This window comes from Sarcophilus harrisii, chromosome 2 (genome assembly GCF_902635505.1).
Source record: "Sarcophilus harrisii chromosome 2, mSarHar1.11, whole genome shotgun sequence".
NCBI classification, from domain to species: domain Eukaryota; kingdom Metazoa; phylum Chordata; class Mammalia; order Dasyuromorphia; family Dasyuridae; genus Sarcophilus; species Sarcophilus harrisii.
In genome coordinates, this window is record NC_045427.1 from 370852186 (window position 1) to 370872809 (window position 20624).

Here is a 20624-nt window from a genome sequence, read left to right on the forward strand (position 1 = left end):
TGCCAATATTGGGCAGATGTAAAATATAATGAAAAGTGGAATTTTGCTGCTTCAATGAAGTCATAAAGAGATAGCCTACATTTTGTCTATAAACGTCTCAGTAATTAGGGCAGCTATTGCCTTGTGGGAGCAGGGCCTAAATTCCCTGTCCATTTCCTCTACTGGCTTTCTCCCTATTTCTGACCCGTTGCTTCCTGATTAAGTTTTCCTTGTATTTCTGTGGGTCAGCACAAACATCCCCCAACATCTACCTCAAAATCGTGTTTTGGCTCCTAGCCCAGACCTGTCGCCTCTGTCCCAGAAACTGCTTTTTCAGCCCTTTGGTCCCTGGCATCATCAACGTTACACCCACACACTCCACCCCCACCCTCCCTCCCAAAAATGGAGGATTACTAAGGATGCCCTTATCTAGTCAGACTTATTCCTAAATCCTTGACTCCAGCTCCAGTCTCCTTTTCACTGACAAGGATCAATGTTCCGATAGTTACACAGAATTTTAAATCTTTGGTGGGAATGTAGTCCTTGTCACGGTGCTTAACACATAATAGGTGTTTAATAAACCTCTTTCATAGGGAGGCGGGAGGTGGTGCATTCGGGCCCCCCTTAAGGGTTCCCGGTGGTTGTGGCCTCACCAAGGGGGAATGGGCAAGGATATAGGCCGGATTTTCTAAAACCAAGAGCGAAGAGCCCAGTCTGGGTTGAGAGGGGAGGAAGCAAGGATGGAGAGATGATTCTGAAGTCGGTAGGTGGCCCCAGGAGGGGAAAGGGAGTCCGTGGTGATTGAGCTGGAAAACAAGAGAAAGGTTCCGGACTGGGTCGAGGTGGGAAGGTTAAAATCTGGTGAGGGATGATCCGGGTGCAAAAAAGCATCGGAGAGGGTGGCTCGGCCCCCACTGGGCTGGACCAGGCGGAGCAGGTGCAGGGGAGGGGAGAGGGGGAGGGGCGGGCGCGGGGCGGCCGACAGCAGCGGCCTCCCCTTTAAGAGGCGCCGCCGCCGCCCGCAGGCCCCGCGGTTGCTGCAGGAACCTCCCCTTTAACGGCCGCCGCTGCCCCACTCGTCCGCTCGGGCTTCTCCATCCTCCGGCCCGGGGCCCCCGGCCCGCGGACCCAGGTGCTCTTGGGGCGCACACCTGGCCCGGTCCCGCCATGGTGTCCTGGATCATCTCCCGTCTGGTGGTGTGAGTAGGGGAGGAGCGGGGGCGGAGAAGGGATGCGGGCTCGGGCCGGGGGCGGAGGGGGGTGGTGAACACGGGGAAATGGGGCAGGTGCGAAAGGGCATCCCAGGATGGGAGCATTCAGAGGGCCGCGGAGGGGCGGAGGCGGGGGTGGTGCTGGAACATTCCCCAGGGTCTTAGAGGAGGCCAGGAGGGGTCACTGTAGGGGATGACCAAGCCTCTCCTCTTCCTGGGGTCCTCAGACTCCCATCCCCGAGGTCTGGGCTGCTCCCACTTGGCCAGTGAGGCCGGGCAGGGCTGGAACGTTTGCCGACCCCCTCCCCCACAGCTCATCCCCACCCCGAATAAGAATCCGAGGGGGCTGCACTTGCGTGGCTCCCCCTGCCAGAGCCATCTCTGGGCCCATTTGAGGCAGATGGGGCTTGTCTGGTCCCCGTCCTCCCTCCCCGAGCATCCATCCCTTCTGCCAGCGAGCCCGCCGGCCTTTCTCTCCTCTATCTCCCATCCATCTAATGCCGAGTGCCATTAGATGGGTGGAAATCATCCCCCGGGCTCCCGGGGCAGGAAGCAGCAGGACCAGCTGTGGGCTCCCTGGGGTGTGAGGGAGCTTCCCGGGAGAGCCAGGCTGTGGCCCCGCCAATCCGGCAACAATCTGGCGAGGGAAGAAAGGCGGGTGCCGGGCTGGAGGGGTCAGCGGGAACGATCCCAAAGGGCAGTGAGCTTTTAGGCCCAAAAGGGCCTTAGAGATCTTAAATCTTGCAAGGACCTCAGAGGCTAATTATCTTACAAAATGAAAAAACCCAGGCCTGGGGAGACCAAAGGATTCTTCTACAATCCCGCAGATATTAAGCTCAGATCTCCGGATGCCAAATCTAGACATTGTGCCATTCTGTGCAGCTCTCCCTGGAATCAAATGGTGCCTGAGCCTCATCCATTTTAAAGGGGGGATGGACTGCAAATTTAGTGGGCAAAACATTTATTTCTAGATAGCTTCCATGACATCTAATGCTACTTTTGGTGGATCTGGGTCCTCCTCTGAAGACTCCTAGAATAGCTAGTTGGTTCCTCAGGGCAACTGGACCTGGCCCAATTCTCCTGAGAGGAATTTTGTCCTCAGTTCTATGTTACTGACATTAAGCAATTTGGGGAGCGGGATTCTCAACAGGGTAATGGGAAAGGTAAACTTGTATCGATTTACCCAGCTGAGCTATCCTCTCCATCCCTACTTCCCCCAGTCCACCTCAGGAGATGGGTTACCCCAGGTCTGGGGAAAAGGAAGGCAGCTTATGCCTTCCAAAGCCAGGTTTTAGTCGGGGTCTTGAAAGATCATGGTTGGGAGGTAGGAGAGAAGTTTGTTTCTTTGTTATACCAAAGCAGAGAAAATGGATCGTTCTAAAACTGCTGTGATTCTAACCCCCACTCCCATGCCATTCCTCTTCGGCCCTAAGCAGAAAACTGCCCTCCCTTCCCTTCCCTCAGAGAATTTCTATTATTGAACAGGTTTGAGGAAGGTCCCCTAATAAGAAATCCTGACTCCCTCAGCTCTCCATTAGTCAGAAATAGGAAAGGACTGAAAGAATGAAAGCCCTTAGTTCAGTCTACTAGCTAGGGCCTAATCTCTCAGCTACCCTGTTGTCCCCAGAGCTGGTAAGAAGTCTAAAAGACAAATCATGTCTTCTTATTCCCAGCTACTGTGTGCCCAACTTTTCTACCCTAATCCATAGGCTACAAGAAAGGGGAAAAGCAGGAGACTTGAAAAATCACCTCTTAGAAGTTGCTAGATTCCACCTTCTAATGACTTCTCTCTCCTTCCCCTCAATTGATGTTTAATCATATCTGACTCCTCGTGACCCCATTTGAGATTTTCTTAGCAAAGATACAGGAGTGGTTTTTCATTTCCTTCTCCAACTCATTTTACAGATGAGAAAAGTGAGGCAGACTGGGTTAAGTGACTGATTTAAGGTCACAGCTATTAAGTGTCTGGGGAGCCAGATTTGAATTCAGGAAGCTGGGTCTTTCTGATGCCAGGCCCAGTGCTCTACCATCTGAGCCACCTAGCTGCCCCCCTTCTCCATTTACATGTGTTTGTACACACTCACACATATACACATGCATGTATATATATACAAATTCATGTACACATGTGTAGATAGATAGTGTTTAGTTAGCTCTGAATGTACTTTCTCTGCCAATAGGGTATAAACTGGAGAACATGGATTTTTTTTTCTTTTTTTTCATCTTTTGTTTCTCTAAAATCCTGTATAGTGCCCAGCATGCTATGGGGGGATAGAGCTAGGGATTGGAATTGTGATCTCAAGGGTTTAAGCAGCTCCTGCTTAAGGAAGCTCCCTTTACCAAATGTAGAATAGTATCATCCCTGTGATTTAGAGTTGCCTTAAGCCCACCTTCTTAAACTGTGGTTTTCAATCTCATATGAGTTCTCAAAACTGAATGTAGGGGTTGAAAAATTATGATTTATTATCAGTAAAAATTTGATTTGGATACTGATTTTATATATCTAAATATCAGAAGTCATGTAAAAATTTCTTAGAAGAAAAGGGCTTGTGAGTGGAAAAAGTTTAAGAAAGCCTGACCTAAAGAATAATGATTTGTTTAGATTAGCATATTTGGCATAGCCAATTATGTGTCAGAGGTAGAATTTGTCCTCATGGCACATAGTAGACATCTAATAATATTTGTTGAATAAAAGAGCACATAGATAGGTATCCAAGGTAGTCTTGAATGGCTTCTCTTTCTAGTCCTATTTTTATTGGCTGGACCACTCAATGTCCCTTTCTTTACCTGGCTGAACCTTCCTGTCCCCTCCTTTCACCCCCAGAGAAGATGAGTTATCTCAGAAATGGGAAAAAGGAAGTCTCCTTTATCTTCCAGAACAGTTCAGGGGCTTCCACTCCAGGTCCAAGAAACAAGATCATAGCTGAATTGTGTAACCAAGATGCTCTGCTTCTCCCCCCTCCGTTATCTCCTCCTCATTGTATCCAGTGTCTCAAGGTCTTCACACACACCCCCTCATACACCATCTGATCCTCTGTCTTTCCTCACTCCAGCTTAAACTCTTGTCTTTCTCCCAGGTAGTCCTGCAACTATACCAGCAGCCCTCTCCTGGTTCCTATGCCATTGTGGTCATCATTCTTTAAGCAAGCATTTTTTTAAGCATACTGGGGGTAATAGACAAAAAATGAATAAGCTTGCCTTTAAGGAACTGCATTACATTGAAAGGAAATAACATGTGCAGAGATAGGTAAGAGACAGGGACTAGACTTGAGATTTCAAGGGTATGCAGGAACTCTCAGGGGAAAAAATTCTACCAATGCAGATTAACACCTTTGCTACAACTTAAATTCTTTAAAAGGGACCTAGGAATTGAAAGGTTGTTACTTGCCCAGGGTCACATAACCATTATATTAGAAAAGAGACTTGAACCCAGATTTTCTCTTCAAGGCCATTTCTCTATCCACTATGTCACATTGCCTCTCTGTCCATGAAGAAATGAGTGTAACTTAAATAGAAATTAAAGGCAAGGCAATGGGGAGGGAAAGCAGTAACAATGGGGGGGGGGGGGGGAAGAGAGGAACTGCAATAATTGTTGTATGCTCAGTATGAAACAAGTACTAGATCATTCCCCTCCTTCCAAGGTCATCTACTCTCCAGTCATTTGTCATATCCCAGATTCCCTGTGATCATCTCAGGCCCATTGACTATAGGAAGGTACTGAGTTCTAGCTCTCTTGAAAAGTTAACTCTTTAAGACCTATCCCCCCCCTCTCAGATAGTGCTCTGGGGAGAGCCAATAAATGTTTAACATTTAACAAAAAAAATAAAACTAAACTTTAAAAACCCTTGAAAATGTTTGTAAGACACATTTTCAAGTTCAATCTGCATTATTAATGCATCTATTTAAGCCTAAACTTTCAATGAGGTAACAAATCAATCCCTGATTTGTGGTGTTTGCCAATTTCTGGAGTATAAATACTCCCTGAAAATTCAACAATCAATTCTGTGAGTCAGTCCAGATTGGCTTTAAGAAATCCTCTCAGGAAGTTTGAGATGGTGTGCTAGATGTATCGAACAGAAGAGGACCTTTTGTATCCTTTGAGCTGTTTGGGCTGAGAGTAGGGCTGAGGGGGACTCATCTACTGAATGGGATCTGTCCAGTAGGCAAACCTGAGCAGATTCCCTGACCAGTAGAAAGGGAGTTATAGATAAGAAAGGCAGGCTCCTCAAGACCCTTAGCCAGAAACAGTGGGAAAGGGAGGGTTGAAGTAATGGGAAAGGACTTTATTTGGTCTGTAAATAACAGAAATTGTGTCTGCCTCTCCTCTAGGCTGATCTTTGGCACATTGTACCCGGCCTACTCTTCCTATAAGGCTGTCAAGACAAAAAATGTGAAGGAATATGTGAGTGTGTGCTTGAGATGGGGGTGGGTGGATGTGAGGTGATCCCTAGGATCAGAGTGGGATGGGGGGAGGAATAGATGTTCGACCTACATGACTTCTCTCTCACATACACCCCCCTGCTGTGCCCACAGGTGAAGTGGATGATGTATTGGATTGTATTTGCCTTCTTTACCACTGCTGAGACCCTCACTGACATTGTGCTGTCCTGGTAAGTACTGTCCCCAGCCCACATTTCTAAAGCCCCTTTACACTATTCTTCAGGGTCCCTTCCCTAGGTAAGTCCTATCAACCTACCCAAACTCTACTGGATTAGGCAAATGGAGACTCCAGAGGCAACTCAGGACATTTTTCTGGAACTCTTGTGGCCAGTACAGACTCTCATCTCTTTCCTCTTCTTATTATAGCAATAGTGGTGCCCTCTCCTGATTGCATTAGAATTTTGTGCTTTTCAAAACCCTTTTAGATCATTAAACTGTCTTGAGAGATTAGGCAGGACAAGAATTATTACTCCCATTGGACAGGTAAATATAATTAATAAAAATAATAAATATAATAATTCAGAAAGGATAAATGACTCAGAGGCAGCATGTTACAATGGAAAGGAAGGAAAGGAGAGAGGATATGCCAGGCTCAGTGCTAAGTGCTTAATATCTCATTTAATCCTCATAACAGAGGCAAGTGCTGTTAGTATTCTCATTCTACAGATGAGAAAACTGAGGCAGACAGAGGATATATAACTTGCTAGAGGGTGCCTAAGGCTGGATTTGAACTTAGATCTTCTTGACTCCAAACCACAGGACTCTATCCCTTAGGCCATCTCATCTGACAGCTTTAGAAAGGGGCATTAACAATTTACTACTTGTTCTTAAATGACTTTGGCAAGTCATTTAATGCCCCAGGCCTCAGTTTTCTGATAAAATAAGGTAATTGGACCAGATAGATCCTGGGCCCTTTCTGGGTTTAAAGGTGTGATGGTACCACAGAAGCTCAGAATTAGACAGAACCTCAGGATCCCACACCAGACCTGGCCAGGAAGCTCCTCTCAGAGGATTTATCTTACGATAACCATGTGGGTTCCAACAGAAACCCCTGATGTTGGGAAAACTCATCCCTCCAAGTACTAAATATGCACCAGACAACATGCTGGCCAGTGCGGATACAGGGAGAAGCAAACACTGTCCCTGCTCTCAAGAGCTCACAGTCTGGAAGAGAAAGACATGCAAACCACTGTGGGCAGACAAGATATATTAGATAAAAATTGGGAAGAGTTGGGATTAAGGAGGACTGGAAAAAGGCTTCTTGCAGAAGGTGGGACTGCAGGACATGAGACATAAAGAAACACACAGGGGAAGGCAAGAGATAGAATAATGAGGGAGAGGTGCTCCAGATGTGGGGGCAGCCAGGAAAAATTCAGAGATAGGAAGTCAGTGTCACTGGATTGCAGAGTACATGAAAGGGAGTGAAAAAGTAGGAAGGGCCAAGGTTTATGAAGAAGAACTTTAAAAGTCCGAAGATTTTATATTTGATCCTAGAGATAATCAAAAACTAGCAGTTTATTGAATGGAGGGACAAGGGGATAGTGGCTAGAATATGTGACATATAGGAGACATGGTCAGATCCTGGGCTTTAGGAAAATCTATTGGATAGCCAGTGGAGGATGGCCTAGAGTGAAGAGACTTAAGTCAGGGAAACTCACCAGTAGGATGTAATCATCATATGATAAGGACATATGATAGAATGGTGGTAATGTCTGAGGAGAGAAGGGAGCATGTGCTGAAGATGTCACAAGAGTAAAAATCAACAAGCCTTGGTAACTGAATGACTAGGGAGAAGAGAGAGTCAAGGATGATCCTACCTTGTGGGCCTGGATGATTGATGACATCACCAAGTAAAGTGATTCAGAGGAAGAAGAAAAGGCAGCCCAGGACAGAGTCTTAACAGATATGGGCTATTCAGTAAAGGAGACTGAGAAGAAATGGTGAGGTGGGAGGAGGAGCAGCAAGAAAAATAGTGTCCCCAAAATTCAGAGAAAAGGAAACCTGGAGGCGAGGATGATTAACATCAAAGGCTGCAGAGAATCAGGGTAATGAGAAAAGACCACTGGATTTGCCAACTAAGAGATCATTGGCAACTTTGGAGAGAGCAATTTCAGTGGAATAGTAAGATCGGAAGCCAGATTGTAAGGGGTTAGAAAGAGAGTTCAAGAAGGGAAAGTGGAAGCACCCATTGTAGACAGTCTTTTAAGAGGAGTTTGTTACAGAGGGCAGAAGGGGGGGTGTAGTGATGATTAGCAATGATGGAAGATTCAAGTGAGTTTTTTTCAGGATGGGGAGATAAATGGTCATGTTTCTAAGCAATAGGGAATGAGCCAATTGAGAGAAAGAGACTGAAAATAAGTGAAAGAGCAGTTATGTCTGAGGAATCAATCTGTTGGAGGAGATAAATTGGAATGGGATCAATTGACCAGGTAGAGGATTAGCCCTGGTATAAGGAGTAAGCGCCCTTCATTATGTAAGGCAGGGTGAAGGAGAAGATAGTGACAGAAGAGAAGAGAGAGCTCATATCAAACAGCCTCAGATTTTTTCTATACAATATAAGGCAAATTTCTCAGCTGAAAATGGGGAAGGAGGAGCGAGTGGAAGGTTTAAGGAGGGATGAAAAAGTTTGGAAAAACTACTATGGAGAGTGGAATAGCAAGTTGATGAGGGTATAGGATTTCCTACTGGTAGTAAGGGCCAATTGAGGTTGTAAAACATAAATTTATAGTGGGCCCAAGTTTTTTGGACATGATTTTCTCCACCTTAGTTCAGCAGCGCATCTGGAGAAATGAAGATGGTGGATGGTGAGAGCTGAGTTTATGTAATATAAATTTGTAATGGACCCAATCAGCATGCTTTCATGATTTTCTGTAGCTTAATTCAGCTGCATGTGGATAGAAGTGAAGGCAGAAGATTGGTGGAAGTAACTCAAGACTAAGGCTTAGTAGGGCCAAATCATCAATAGGATAAAAAGGAAAGGTCATGAAGAGACAAGAATAGTATAAAATTACACTTGTTCACTAAGGAATCAAGACAGGGAAGAAGGGAGATGAGTGTAGGCAGTGCAGAGGTGATAACCAGAAAGGAAAGGTTTGAGAATAGAGAGTTTAGAGATCCTGAGGAGGAGAAAGGCCAAAGGCAACCCATTCTACCTCCAGGCAGCCTTAATTGGTTTTCCTTTTTTTCCTTTTCTTTTTTTAGGTTTTTTAATTAAAATTATTTTAAACTTAAGTACAAAATAAGAAAAGAAAAAGAAAAAAAATTTCCATGGACACAGCAAAACATGAAAGATTTCAATATAAAGCAATACATTTCCATTTCAAGAAAACCTATATAATAAAAACTACACTTTGTTTTCAAACCTGTTCAGTTTTCCTTTACTTCCTTATAGGTTTTATAGGGTTTTTTCTTTTTCCTACAGTACACTTTTTGCTTTATTCCCCACCCCCTCCAAAAAAAGTTACAATTAAACGTGGATAAATGTGTGTGTACATCTATACACATACACATATATAAATCACATACATATATGCATATATAGTTATATTTACACATAGATATATCTATAAACATATGTAAGATTGTACTATGCTTATTTCCGCTTATCATCTGCTTCTCTGAAAATAGAAAACATCTTCTTTCATAAATTCAAGTCTTTCCATGCTTTTTCTAAATCAACCAGCTCATCATTTCCAATACCACAGCAATATTCTGAACCAATCACATTCTAAGAGAATAAAATGTTTTTCCCCAATTTTCTGCATTTCTTATATTCATGGTTGCATGGTTTTAAATTTAAAATATTTTAAATTATTCATTTTACACTTCAACAATGCTCTCACCTTATAATATGGTTTAAAGTTTGATACTATTGAATCCATTTCCCTTATATTTTTTCCCTAGCTGAAAAGTTCCTGACCTATTCTAAATGAGCTTTATTATAACTTTTTCTAATGTAGTAAGAAAAATTTTTAGTAATTTTAAAAATGGGAGACAATATAAAGTGAATAAACAGACATATAGACAGGTGATTGAAAAGAGAAAAAAAAATCATTTAATTGGGATGGCATTCCATAAATAGATTAATTAGATAAAATGGTTGTTTTAAAATTTATATTGGCTTTAGTTACCCATGAATAGTTAATTATAAATAATAATAATACCTGGCATTTATAAAAACTTTAAGATTTGTAAAATACTTCATATATATATATAAAATCTCATTTGAATATCACAAAATCCTTAGAGATGTTACTTTCATCTTACATTTTACAAATGAAAAAACTAAGGCTGAGAAAGGTTGTCCACAGGTTCACACGCTTAGTAAGCATCTGAGTCAGGATTTAAACTAGTTTTCATCAAGCCCAGTCTTCCATTCACCATGCCACCTGGAAGCCTAGTCAAGCCCCAACTTTCCTCTTTGCAAGCTCTCTCATTACTCTCAGTTCTAACTTCTGAGACCCAACAAAACTAATCCAATATCTCTCCTTGAAGAGTACTTGCCCAAGGTCACATAGCTATTGGTAATGGAAGTAAGGTTGGAGCCCAGGCCACCCAACTCCTTATCCAGATCTCTTTCCCGCCCCAATATCTTAATGCACTTCTTGGCCCTTTCCCAGGTTCCCTTTCTACTTTGAGCTGAAAATTGCCTTTGTGATCTGGCTGCTATCTCCATATACCAAGGGTTCCAGTGTGCTCTATCGAAAATTTGTCCATCCCACGCTCTCCAACAAAGAAAAGGTTTGGCTCCTGACCTTCCCTTCCCCTTTCTTACTCATGGACCTTTTCTCCTGAATCATTGTCCAAGATGGGAGAGGGAAAGAAGGGGCTCAGTGGCAGTCTGAGACTTGCTATCTCTGGAAGCCATTTCTCTGGACCAGCAGCCTTGAGGGACTGAAACACCCATGGTGGGCAGGCAGGTAGTACCAGGTTCTCCAGACACTACCACCTGGGTGGGGCTTGGAGGGAAGCCTCATAACTTGGGAAGGAACCCAACGCCTCACTCCATTCTCCTTCCCTGCCACAGGAAATTGATGAATACATCACACAGGCCCGGGACAAGAGCTATGAGACCATGATGAGGGTGGGCAAAAGGGGCTTGAACCTGGCAGCCAACGCTGCGGTCACTGCAGCTACCAAGGTAACAGAGGGACCAGGGTCAGGATGTGGGCAATCAGGGCTTCCACCCAACTCTACCCCATCCCTCTTCAGATATGGCTTTAGAAGGACATTCCTTCCTTTCTCCACCATGTCTCACAAGCTTCATCAGCTCAAGTCTGATTCTTCTCTCCCAGGTGGCTCTCTGAAGAAGCCCTAGCCCTTTCTCTCTCAGCATGCCTTTTCTATTGTCCTTACTGGTCAGGGGGAGGCTTTCTCTCCTTGACCGTATATGTATCACCTGCTAGGGCCAAGGAGTATTGTCAGAAAAGCTAAGAAGCTTCAGCATGCAAGACCTGACACTGATCCGAGACGACGAAGCCTTGCCCTTGCATGGTCCTGATGGCCGCCTCCGACCCTCAGCCAGTGGCCTCCTGGACCCTATTGAGGACTTAGGTATCTGGCAGGCCTAGAAGGAGATGGGCAGGGGGGGAGATTGGGAGGGAGGAATTAAGGGTGTGGAGATGGCGCCCAAGCCAGAAGAAAGGGCTAGTGGGGCTGGAGGAGAGGAGTGCTTTGTCTGTAGAGGCACCCAGAACAGGGCCTTGGCTTTCCGTAGCTCCCCAGTGGACTGTCCCCACATCCCCCCTTGCTCCTAGCTTCACTTTGCTTCTCAGGAGATGACCCTGGCCTGAGCCTTCGGTCCTCAAGTGGGAGCCAGTCAGACACACGGACAGAGGCCTCTGAGGATGACATGGGGGACAAGACCCCTAAGCGCGTCAAATCAATCAAGAAAGTGCCAAAAGCTGAGGTGAGCCCCAATCCCAGTCCCTTCCCCTATAGCCCCACCCCATACAGGGTGTTCAAAGGGAGCCTTCTCTCCCAGGCATTGAATCCCATCCCCTCCTCTACAGCCAATCCCCAAGACGCTGAAGACCCGCCCTAAGAAGAAGCCTACAAGTGGGGGAGAATCAGCCTGATGTGAGCCCTCCCCCCCACCTCTGCGCAGAGGCCCTCGTGGGGGAGTCATGTCTAGAACTGCTGCTGCTTCCTAGGTTGAGGGGGCCTCAGGGCGATTTCTCCATGGGAGCAGCCCCCTGCCCCCACCCCTTTCTCTCACTGAGAGTCTGAGGACCAAGATGTGAGATGCTGCCTCTGGGATCTCCCAGGGAGGCTTCTGGCCAGGGTTGGGTGGGCAGGTATGAGGGGTGATGGGTCTGGGAGCTGACTGGAGCCAGGCACTTTCTTGTTTGGACCGATGGTTTGGGAACACAAGGGCCAAGGTTGGGGATGGGGGGTGGGGTGGAAGAGGGTGTTATGTCCACAGAAGGACTATCTCCTTGGAACAGTAGCCTTTGGGGCCTCTTTGGTTGAAGGCTTGGGGGTATGTGTGTGTATGTGTGTGTGTGTGTGTGTGTGGTGTGTGTGTCTAAGAGGGGTCCTGAGAACAAAGCCACTTCAGGGAACTCTCCAAACATCTCTCTCCTTTGTCTCTGTTCTTCCAGCCTTCTTAAGTGACCTCCCCAACTCTAGCTTACTTAGTGCCTTGCTGGGTGCCATGGCATGCTATGGAGAAAGGGGCTAAGGGCCAAAGGGTTCATCTGGCTTTACCTCATATATTCTGCCCCCTCTTCATCTATCCCTTTTTTATTGGACCTTGGCTGCCCCATGTCCTCCAGTTGCTATAGATTGGCTAAAAAAACTGGCTAATGAACTAAGACTATCATCCCCACCGACCATAAGGAGGCCCCTAAGAAGACTTCCCCTCCCTCTGGGAAAGTGGAAGGGGAGAACACTAGGACCGTATTTCTCTAAATTGAAAGGGGTGACTAGAAGGAGCAATTTCTCACTGAAAACCCAAAGTAACAGTAACCAGGATTTGGGGTTGGGGGGAGAAGGCGATCAGGGCCTACCTGGATCCACACTTTCTTTTTTCCATCTCCTCTAAGAGGCCATTTCCTTGAATAATCCCTCTTTTCTTCTCCCTTCTCTTGTCAACTTTCCCCCTCCCCCAGCTTCTGTTCATCTAGTTCCCAGGATGAGGGTGGGAGGTGGGGAGAAGGGTCCCTTGGGACATTTGAAGAAGCCAAATAACAGAAACTGACTTGGGCAAGGGGTGGTAGGGCACAGGAAGGGAGTGGGAGATGGGGAAGCTGTGCTTCTGTAAGTGAGCATATGAACCAGTAAGTGTGAGCATATGTGAGTGGTGGGTGTGTGTGTGTGTGTGATGCAAGTGGGGACCTTTCCCTGAGAATCCAGGTCATGAGGCAGTTCAAAGTAAGTATGTGGTTTTTACGAGGACACATGCATGGCCCAGCTACGTAGTCTCATCTCCTGGGCTGGGAAGAAGAGAAAAGCCCTTGTATTGTGTGTTTACATACATGCATGTGTTGCTCCTTGGCTCTGTATCTTTATCTATGGGTCTGTTCATCTTGGCCAGTGTCTTTATATGTCTGTGCATGTGTCGCTATGTTTCCTCTCCCTACTTTTCCCAGTAGGGGGGCCAGCCATAGAGCTAATGCAGCAGAGGCTCTAAGAATTGCTGTTCTAGTTGCCACTAGCCTTTTCCCTGCTCTGTTTCCATACTTGATCTTGCAATTAATTATCTGAGGCTTCAGCTCCTATTTGCCTTTAAGGGGGATTGTGAGGTCCTGCTTGGGGATGGTGGGAGATACTTCTCACATTCTGGTTCCGATTTTCCTTCCATCCCTGCAAGCCCATTCTTTCTGGGCCCTCTCAGGAAGGCGAGTGCAGGAAAAAGGAATTCCCGGGAAACCATTCACCAGAGAAACAGCTGGTGATGGAAACTGGACTTGGATTGTGGGGTTTGTCCCTTTGTCCTTCCCTGCCCTAACATCAGCTTCTGTCCTTCCTCTTCCCTTAGCAGTGAGTATAATGAACTGACCTCAGTCCAAGAAGATTTTAAAAATTATATCCTAGGTCTCCCCAAAGTATAGCAGGTTGGGGAGAGTGTGTGTGTGTGTGTGTGTGTGTGTGTGTGTGTGTGTGTCTGTATGTGTGTGCACGTGAATGCCTGGACTCACTAGAGGATTGGGGGAAGTGAGGAAAGGGAAGGCTTATGGAGAGAAAGCTTGGACCCTTGGCCATGAAATGATCCAATAAACTAAAATTCGGCACCCTGTTGTTCTTTGTTCTTTGTTCCCCAACCCAAGTGGAATAAGGTGGAGATGAACTTGGGGAGAAAAGCTGAGATTGTGCGGTAGTGGGTCTTGGCACTCCTTCCACAAGCATGTAGGCCAGAGGGAAAATGAAGGAAAACGACTCCTTCCAGAATCCAAACACTAAGATGGGGAAGTCGGCGGAAGAATTAGGGAGAGCTCAAACTAGAGTCAGCTCTTCCCCAAGATTACAGAAGTTAATCTAAGGGGCTGTGTTTGATTGGCCCAGCATGGGTTCCCTGACCACTAACCAAGCAGATGCCAAGGACAAGTGCATCAGGGTGGTTGGGACACGTGGAAGAGATGTCCTGCTTGTCCTCCCCATCTCCTGGGACCTAGAGATGCAAGCAGGAGGAATTCAAGTCAGACATTAAGACAACTGCTGTTCAAGACGGAAGAGCAGTGAGACCCACTTAAGGATGGCAGTAGTCTCCCTTGGAGCACACGATTGGGCATAGATTAAGAGGAATGACTCCTGACCTTCCGAGGGCCCCGCTGAAGCCAGGGCCAAAACAGAGCCAGGGCCAGTTCTTTGGTGGAGGCTTCCCTATGGCCCTCCCCCTCCCCGTGGAGGGGCAGTGTGGAAAGGGAGGCGGGAGGGCAAGCCTGGCAGGAGGAGTGCTGAGGCAGCATTGACGGCTACAGCTGGAATTCGGAGAACAAAGGAACCCCCTGGGAGGCCCCACAGCGGGAGGGATGCAGAGTAGGGCCAGGGGGCCAAGGAGTGGCCTTCATGTCCAGGATGAGTGCGGCCTGGGCCGAGGACACCAAAGGGAAAGGAACCCAGGGACAGGCCAAGAGGGAGGAGAAAGGAGAGCAAAGGGCAGGAGTCAGATGAGGGCCACGGAGAGAGCTGGACTTGTTCCCTGACCCCTGCTGGTGAGAGCAGATGTGATGGCGGGACACCGAGGCCTCTACCGAGGAATCTCTGCTAATGCCTAGAACAGAGCGATGTCGAGGCAAAGAAAGAAGCCGGGGACAAAGACATCCCGAGAGAAGCAGAGAGGGAGGGGGAGACACCCAAGCCAGCAGGGCACTGGTAGAGGCAGAATTGAGCCCGCCTGCCTTTTAGGGGGAAGCAAAGAGCAAGATGGAGGTGATGGGGGCTGGGGGCAGAGCTAGGGCCGGAGCAGGTCCAGACAGTGTAGCCCAACTGTGCCGGAAAGCGACCTCAAAAGGGAAGGGGCAGAAACCTGAGCAGCTGAAAAGGGTGGGAGCAGGGAGTGGGGGCCTGAGGGCAGGGGCCTAATTGGAGAAGGGAATCATCCTGGGAAATGGATTTTAGCATCCATCTGAAGGAGCAAAGAAACTCATTGAAGTGGAAAGAAAGGAGAGTTAATGGAGAAATAGGGACTTTGATTACAGGGAATAAAGAAGTCAGGTGGTAAATGTCTGAGAAAAAGGTGAGGTTAGAGCAGGGGTAGTCACTGAGAAGGGGCAGCTGGGAGGCCCAGCAGATAGAAGCCGGGCCTGGAGTCCGGAAGACTCATCATCCTGAGTTCACATCTGGCCTCAGGTACTCGCTAGCCCTGTGACCCTAGGCAAATCATGTAACTCTTATTTGGCTCAGTTTCCTCATCTTTAAAAGGATCTGGAGAAGGAAATGGCAAACTAACTCCTCCAGCACCTTTGCCAAGAAAACCCCAAATAGGATCACAAAGAGTCAGCACACAATTGAACAATAGTAACTGAGAAACAGAAACTGGGATCGTGCCAAAAGGGCCACCTTCCCAAATAGCTCGGCATGCTTTCCTGAAATGAGGCACAGGGCCCTTTTCACTGCCGTTAGCACAATTCCTCCCAGATGCCGGCACAGCAGAGGCCGGAGGAGAAACAGAAAACTCAAAAATTCTCCACCAGGCCTCTCTGACTGGGGCTTCCCAACATCTCACGCATGTTAATTGCAATGCCTCAGAAAAGATTTTCCCAGCTTCCTCAGTTATTTAGAAGGAGCATAGAGGGTCTCTCACATAAGCTATGCTGAAAGGAAGCCCTCTGGGGTGTCAGTAGAAGAAATAGGAAAAACACGTTGTTGGGATGGGAAACTAGGCTCATGAAGGTCATTCCCTTCAGCCTCTGCCTCTAGACAGAGCAGCCCTTCTTCTCTCCCTTTAGAGAATAAGGTGGTAGGGGGTTTGAATGAGAGGCCTTTGTTTTAGCTACCAAAGTAAGATAACCAGGAAACTCTTTCCTGTATCTAATCTAACTTCCTCTTCAGGGTCTATACCAAAGCTTCTTAAACTATGGGTTGACATCCCATATGGGATTATATGAGTGAACATGGGCGGGGGGGGGGGGGGGGGGGGGGGGGGGGGGGGGGGGGTCTAAAAAATTTGGCAACAATAAAAGGTATCAAATAGTCAAGATTTAATTCTTTATGTAAAAATAAACAAGCCTATTCATTTCATTAATATGCAAATTTACTTTCATCTTTAATAAATGGTAAAATTATGTGTACACCAAAGGATTGTTTTAAAATAAATTTCTTTATGGTTATAAATAAATGTTTGATTTGTATACCTATTTTACATATCAATATGCCCCAGGGTCATGTAAAAATTTCTTGAGTGAAAAGAGGTCCAGAGTAGAAAAAGTTTAAGCCCTGGTCTACACCGTGCCATACGTCCCACCCTGCCCCTGTGAGGGTTAATGGCAAATTTACTTTTCAGATGTTTGTTTTTTTTGCTATGTGTACCAGGGTTTTCCTTTTCAGAATGAGCAAGTCTAAGCTACCAGGAACATCTGTCAGTTGCCATGGAAACACCTAGGTCTTCTAGAACTACAGCCTTGCTCCTATGCTATTAGTGCCGTGAGGAAAAGATAAATGAGGGTTGTTTGGAAGACATTAGAAAAAAGCTTCTGGCTCTGGCCCCAATCGGCCCTCTCTTTTCCCTTGCTCTTCCATCCAGGACTGTGTGTAACAACCCGCTTTCCTCCAACTTTAGGCAGATAGCTGCAAGGGGGTGAGAAAGGAGCAGAAGTGAGTGGAAACAGCTGGGTGTGAAAGGGCAGACAGTAGCAATCTCCAGCTCAGGAATACCCTGAGATCATCCTCAGGGGCCTGAGGGGAAGAATAGGTTAGAGCCCATCAGAGCTACTTCTGAAACCGCATCTCCTACCATGGATACCCTGACTTTTATTGACTCTTTCCTTGCCTGTAAAATTCCAGCCACTGAGCAAACATTCTTCAGTTGGGATTTGCAGCCTGTGATGTCAGAGGTAAGCCAGCAAGATGTCCAAGTGCTCCCAGGTGGGAAGACCCCATTTCCCATTGGTCAGACGCCCCCCTCCTCTTCCTATAGACACAGAGAAACACGATGTCACGTGTGACCTCTGTATCAGATCTCTAACCCCCATCCATCTTTTACTGAATGAAGTTCAAACCCCTCTCCTTGTGTTTGGATCCTCAGTGGAAACAAAACACAAAGTCTCCGTGACACTTCGGCTCTTCCCCTGCCCTTCCCAAGCCCAATCTAACCTTTGCTTGTCTGGGATGGGCCGCTCTGGCCATGGCCTGCAGAGTGACCACCTCTCTCCCCCTCCCCACATTCCCATTCTCTCCAGGAATCAGCCTGCCTGTACTAAGATAAAGAGTTCACTAGGTGGCACTGCTTCCCCTTTATGCTTTTCCCCAATGCTGTATCAGGACCACGGGGCAGGTTCCCAGATTTCTCATTCCAAGCTGCAAGAATCGTCTTTTAGAATAAACCTTTGGAAGGGCCCTCTTCCTCCATCCCCACCTACACAGGACTCATGAGGACATGTGGGAGTGAAGACAGTAACCTTCCCTGTCAGGAAGCTAGGGACTAAGAAATTCTCTTTTAGAATACTTGTCCCACTGGCCCCCAAACCCTGCGATCCGTGTTTCCCCAGATTGATCACTCCCCATGTCAGAGATTTTGGGGAAGAGGATGTTGACCAGATCAGTAGCTTTTTTCTAAGGAGTTTTGAGTGAGGAATTCCCCACTACAAAAAAAGATAGTCACCTTTTCTTACTGCAGAGTAACTTGCCCAAAGTCCCACAGTTAATATGTGCCAAAGGTTGAATTTGAATGCAGGTCCTATTGACTAAGCTTTCTATCCACTATAATTTGTAACAAGGAATCAAGGTTGGTTCCTCGATTTTGCCCTATGATAAACGCTGGCTGTGAGATTCTGGAAAAGTCACAAATCTCAGTGTCCTTCTAAGATCACAATTGGTAAAGAATTTGTAAAAAAAAATTGTAAAATTTGCATTGGTAGGGCAAGTTTCTCACCAGATGCCCTGTACAATGATGAAATCACAGGACCATAGGTTCAGGTTTTTTTTTTTTATTAAAGCTTTTTATTTTCAAAACATAGGCATAATTTTTCAGTACTGACCTTTACAAAACCTTGTGTTCCAAATTTCCCCCCCTTCCTTCCCCCCACCTCTCCCCTAGATGGCAAGTAATCCATTATATGTTAAACATGGCAAAAGTATATGTTAATTACTATATATGTATACATGTTTATATAGTTACCTTGCTGCACAAGAAAAATCAGATCAAAAAGGAAAAAAAATGAGAAAGAAAACAAAACACAAGCAAACAACAACAAAAAGAGCGAAAATGCTATGTTATAGTCCACACTCAGTTCCCATAGTTTTCTCTCTGGGTGCTGATGGTTCTCTTCATCACAAGATCATTGGAACTAGCCTCAATCATTGTTGGAAAGAGCCACGTCCATCAGAATTGGTCATCATATAATCTTCTTGTTGCCATGTACAATGACCTCCTGATTCTGCTCATTTCACTCAGCATCAGTTCCTGTAAGTCTCTCCAGGCCTTTCTGAAATCATCCTGCTGGTCATTTTTTACAGAACAATAATATTCCATAATATTCATATACCACAATTTATTCAGCCATTCTCCAATTGATGGGCACCCACTCAGTTTCCAGTTTCTGGCCACCACAAAGAGGGCTCCACAAACATTTTTGCACATATAGGTTCCTTTCCCTCCTTTAAGATTTCTTTGGAATATAAGCCCAATAGAAACACTGCTGGATCAAAGGCTATGCAGAGTTTGATAACTTTTTCACCTAGGTTCAGTTTTTTTTTCTTTAATTATACATATGTGTGTAGCTACTAAAAAAAAATAGGGATTTGGCCAAGAAGTTCTTAGAAATTCTCTGTCATCCCCAAGGTGGCAGATTGTTAGATTATGAAGATGGTAGCCACTGTCAACAAAATGAAAGTTGTCTTTAGTGAAGAGGGAAACAAATGACCCAGTACCCAGGTACCACCCTTCAATCCCATATCAGAGCTTCTAAGATGGTGGTAAAAATATCACTGTACCATGTCTCAGAACCTGCAAGTAAACTGGCAAGTGGGCATTGAAATCTACTCAATTTACTTAATTAAACCTTAGTGGCACCCCTCCTCATGACTCATTCCAGAGGAAGTCATGATAAAGACCAATTAAACTAGGAAATCTCCAAACTTAGAACCACAGGCCCTCCATTCAACATCCTAGGGCTGTTGACTCAAAATCATTCCCAAGTTTTATATGTCCTTTGCTTGATGTTCCTAGATTGTCAAAATACATATAATTCAAGGGGCTCTGTACCTTTTTCTCCCTACCTTCCTAGTAATTCTATAACTCTGGCTCTTCTTCCTCTCACATCCCTCCATTGTCCTTTTTCTTACCAGAGCATCTCCCAAGAATCAACCTAGTCAAAATGTAGACCATGTAGACTGCTCTCTATCCTTATTTATTTGCTCACATTGACATAGTACTTTAAAAATGAAAGGAACCAGACTTTGGAAATATATCCAGACAAATTGCACATTAACCTATATTGGATTGCTTGCTGTCTTGGGGGGAGGATAAAGGGAGAAAATTTTGGAACACAAGGTTTCACAAAGATGAATGTTAAAAATCATCTTTGCATGTGTTTGGAAAAATAAAATACTATTAAAAATGCAAAGTGCTTTACTTTATATTTGATGTCCTCCCAAAAACCTGTAACATGAGTGCTGTGCATTTTGCAGATTGAGGCTTAGAAAGACATTGGCAAGCTAGCAAATATGAGTGTTTAGATCTAACTGATTCTAAGACTACCTCTTTATATTGCCTCATTCCTCACTCTTAGATTCCAGCATGGAGCCCTTTGGAAGCACTGGAAATGATTCAAGAAAGGTGGTAATTCACCCCATTCCTGTCCTACCAATACCCTAGTTGGGATTCCTCCTTAAACTGTCCACAGTCTTGGCTGTCCCACTTATTACATCAGATGGAGTGGGGAGAGGGCGAGGGCAAGAAAATGATGCTAGTCATCTGAGCCACCTCTGAAATACAGGTGGCTGATTTTGCACCAGCCTCCTTTAGTTACCACTTTCATTCAGAGACCCTTCGAGATATTGAGAAAGAAAGTGCCATACTATGGATAACATTTCATCCCACCCCCATCCTTGGGTGAGGAACTACAACCTAGCCTCTGTGACTCTGGTTTAGAAGGTATCCTAGACAGATGCGGATGGGAAGGAGAGAAGAACTATATAGGAAAATTCTGTCCACATCTCTCCTTGGAATCCTGGTCCGAGTTGTCACATAAGCAAGATGTTTTTCTTAATATCTAATCCTTGGGGCAGCTAAATAATGCATTGGAGAGAGCACCAGGTCTGGATTCAGGTGGACCTGAATTCAAATGTAGCCTCAGACAATTAACGCTGGGCAAGTCACTTAACCCAAATTGT

At 45.7% G+C, this 20624-nt stretch overlaps 1 protein-coding gene across 3 annotated transcripts; it reads left to right on the forward strand.

The window, feature by feature from the left end:
- The first annotated feature begins 572 nt into the window (after positions 1-572).
- REEP2 (receptor accessory protein 2) lies at positions 573-13864 on the forward strand. Of its 3 annotated transcripts, XM_031953350.1 has the most exons (9): positions 573-742; positions 1005-1178; positions 5520-5592; positions 5724-5800; positions 10250-10370; positions 10657-10770; positions 11036-11183; positions 11405-11538; positions 11642-13864. In XM_031953350.1, exons 2-9 carry the CDS (start codon positions 1147-1149, stop codon positions 11705-11707), a joined length of 765 nt encoding a protein of 254 aa, XP_031809210.1. In that variant the 5' UTR covers positions 573-742; positions 1005-1146; the 3' UTR covers positions 11708-13864. The 3 variants fall into 3 exon arrangements, with proteins under 3 accessions (XP_031809210.1, XP_031809209.1, XP_031809211.1); XM_031953349.1 differs by lacking the exon at positions 573-742 and having other exon boundaries at positions 953-1178; XM_031953351.1 differs by lacking the exons at positions 573-742; positions 1005-1178 and adding an exon at positions 4409-4437.
- Positions 13865-20624: the final 6760 nt, after the last annotated feature.

Coding starts and splice junctions, on each gene's coding strand:
- REEP2 (XM_031953350.1), top strand. CDS start 1,147: ATGGTGTCCTGGATCATCTCCCGTCTGGTGGT. Junction 10,771..11,035: donor CGGTCACTGCAGCTACCAAG/GTAACAGAGGGA, acceptor ATCACCTGCTAG/GGCCAAGGAGTATTGTCAGA. Junction 11,184..11,404: donor GGACCCTATTGAGGACTTAG/GTATCTGGCAGG, acceptor TTTGCTTCTCAG/GAGATGACCCTGGCCTGAGC.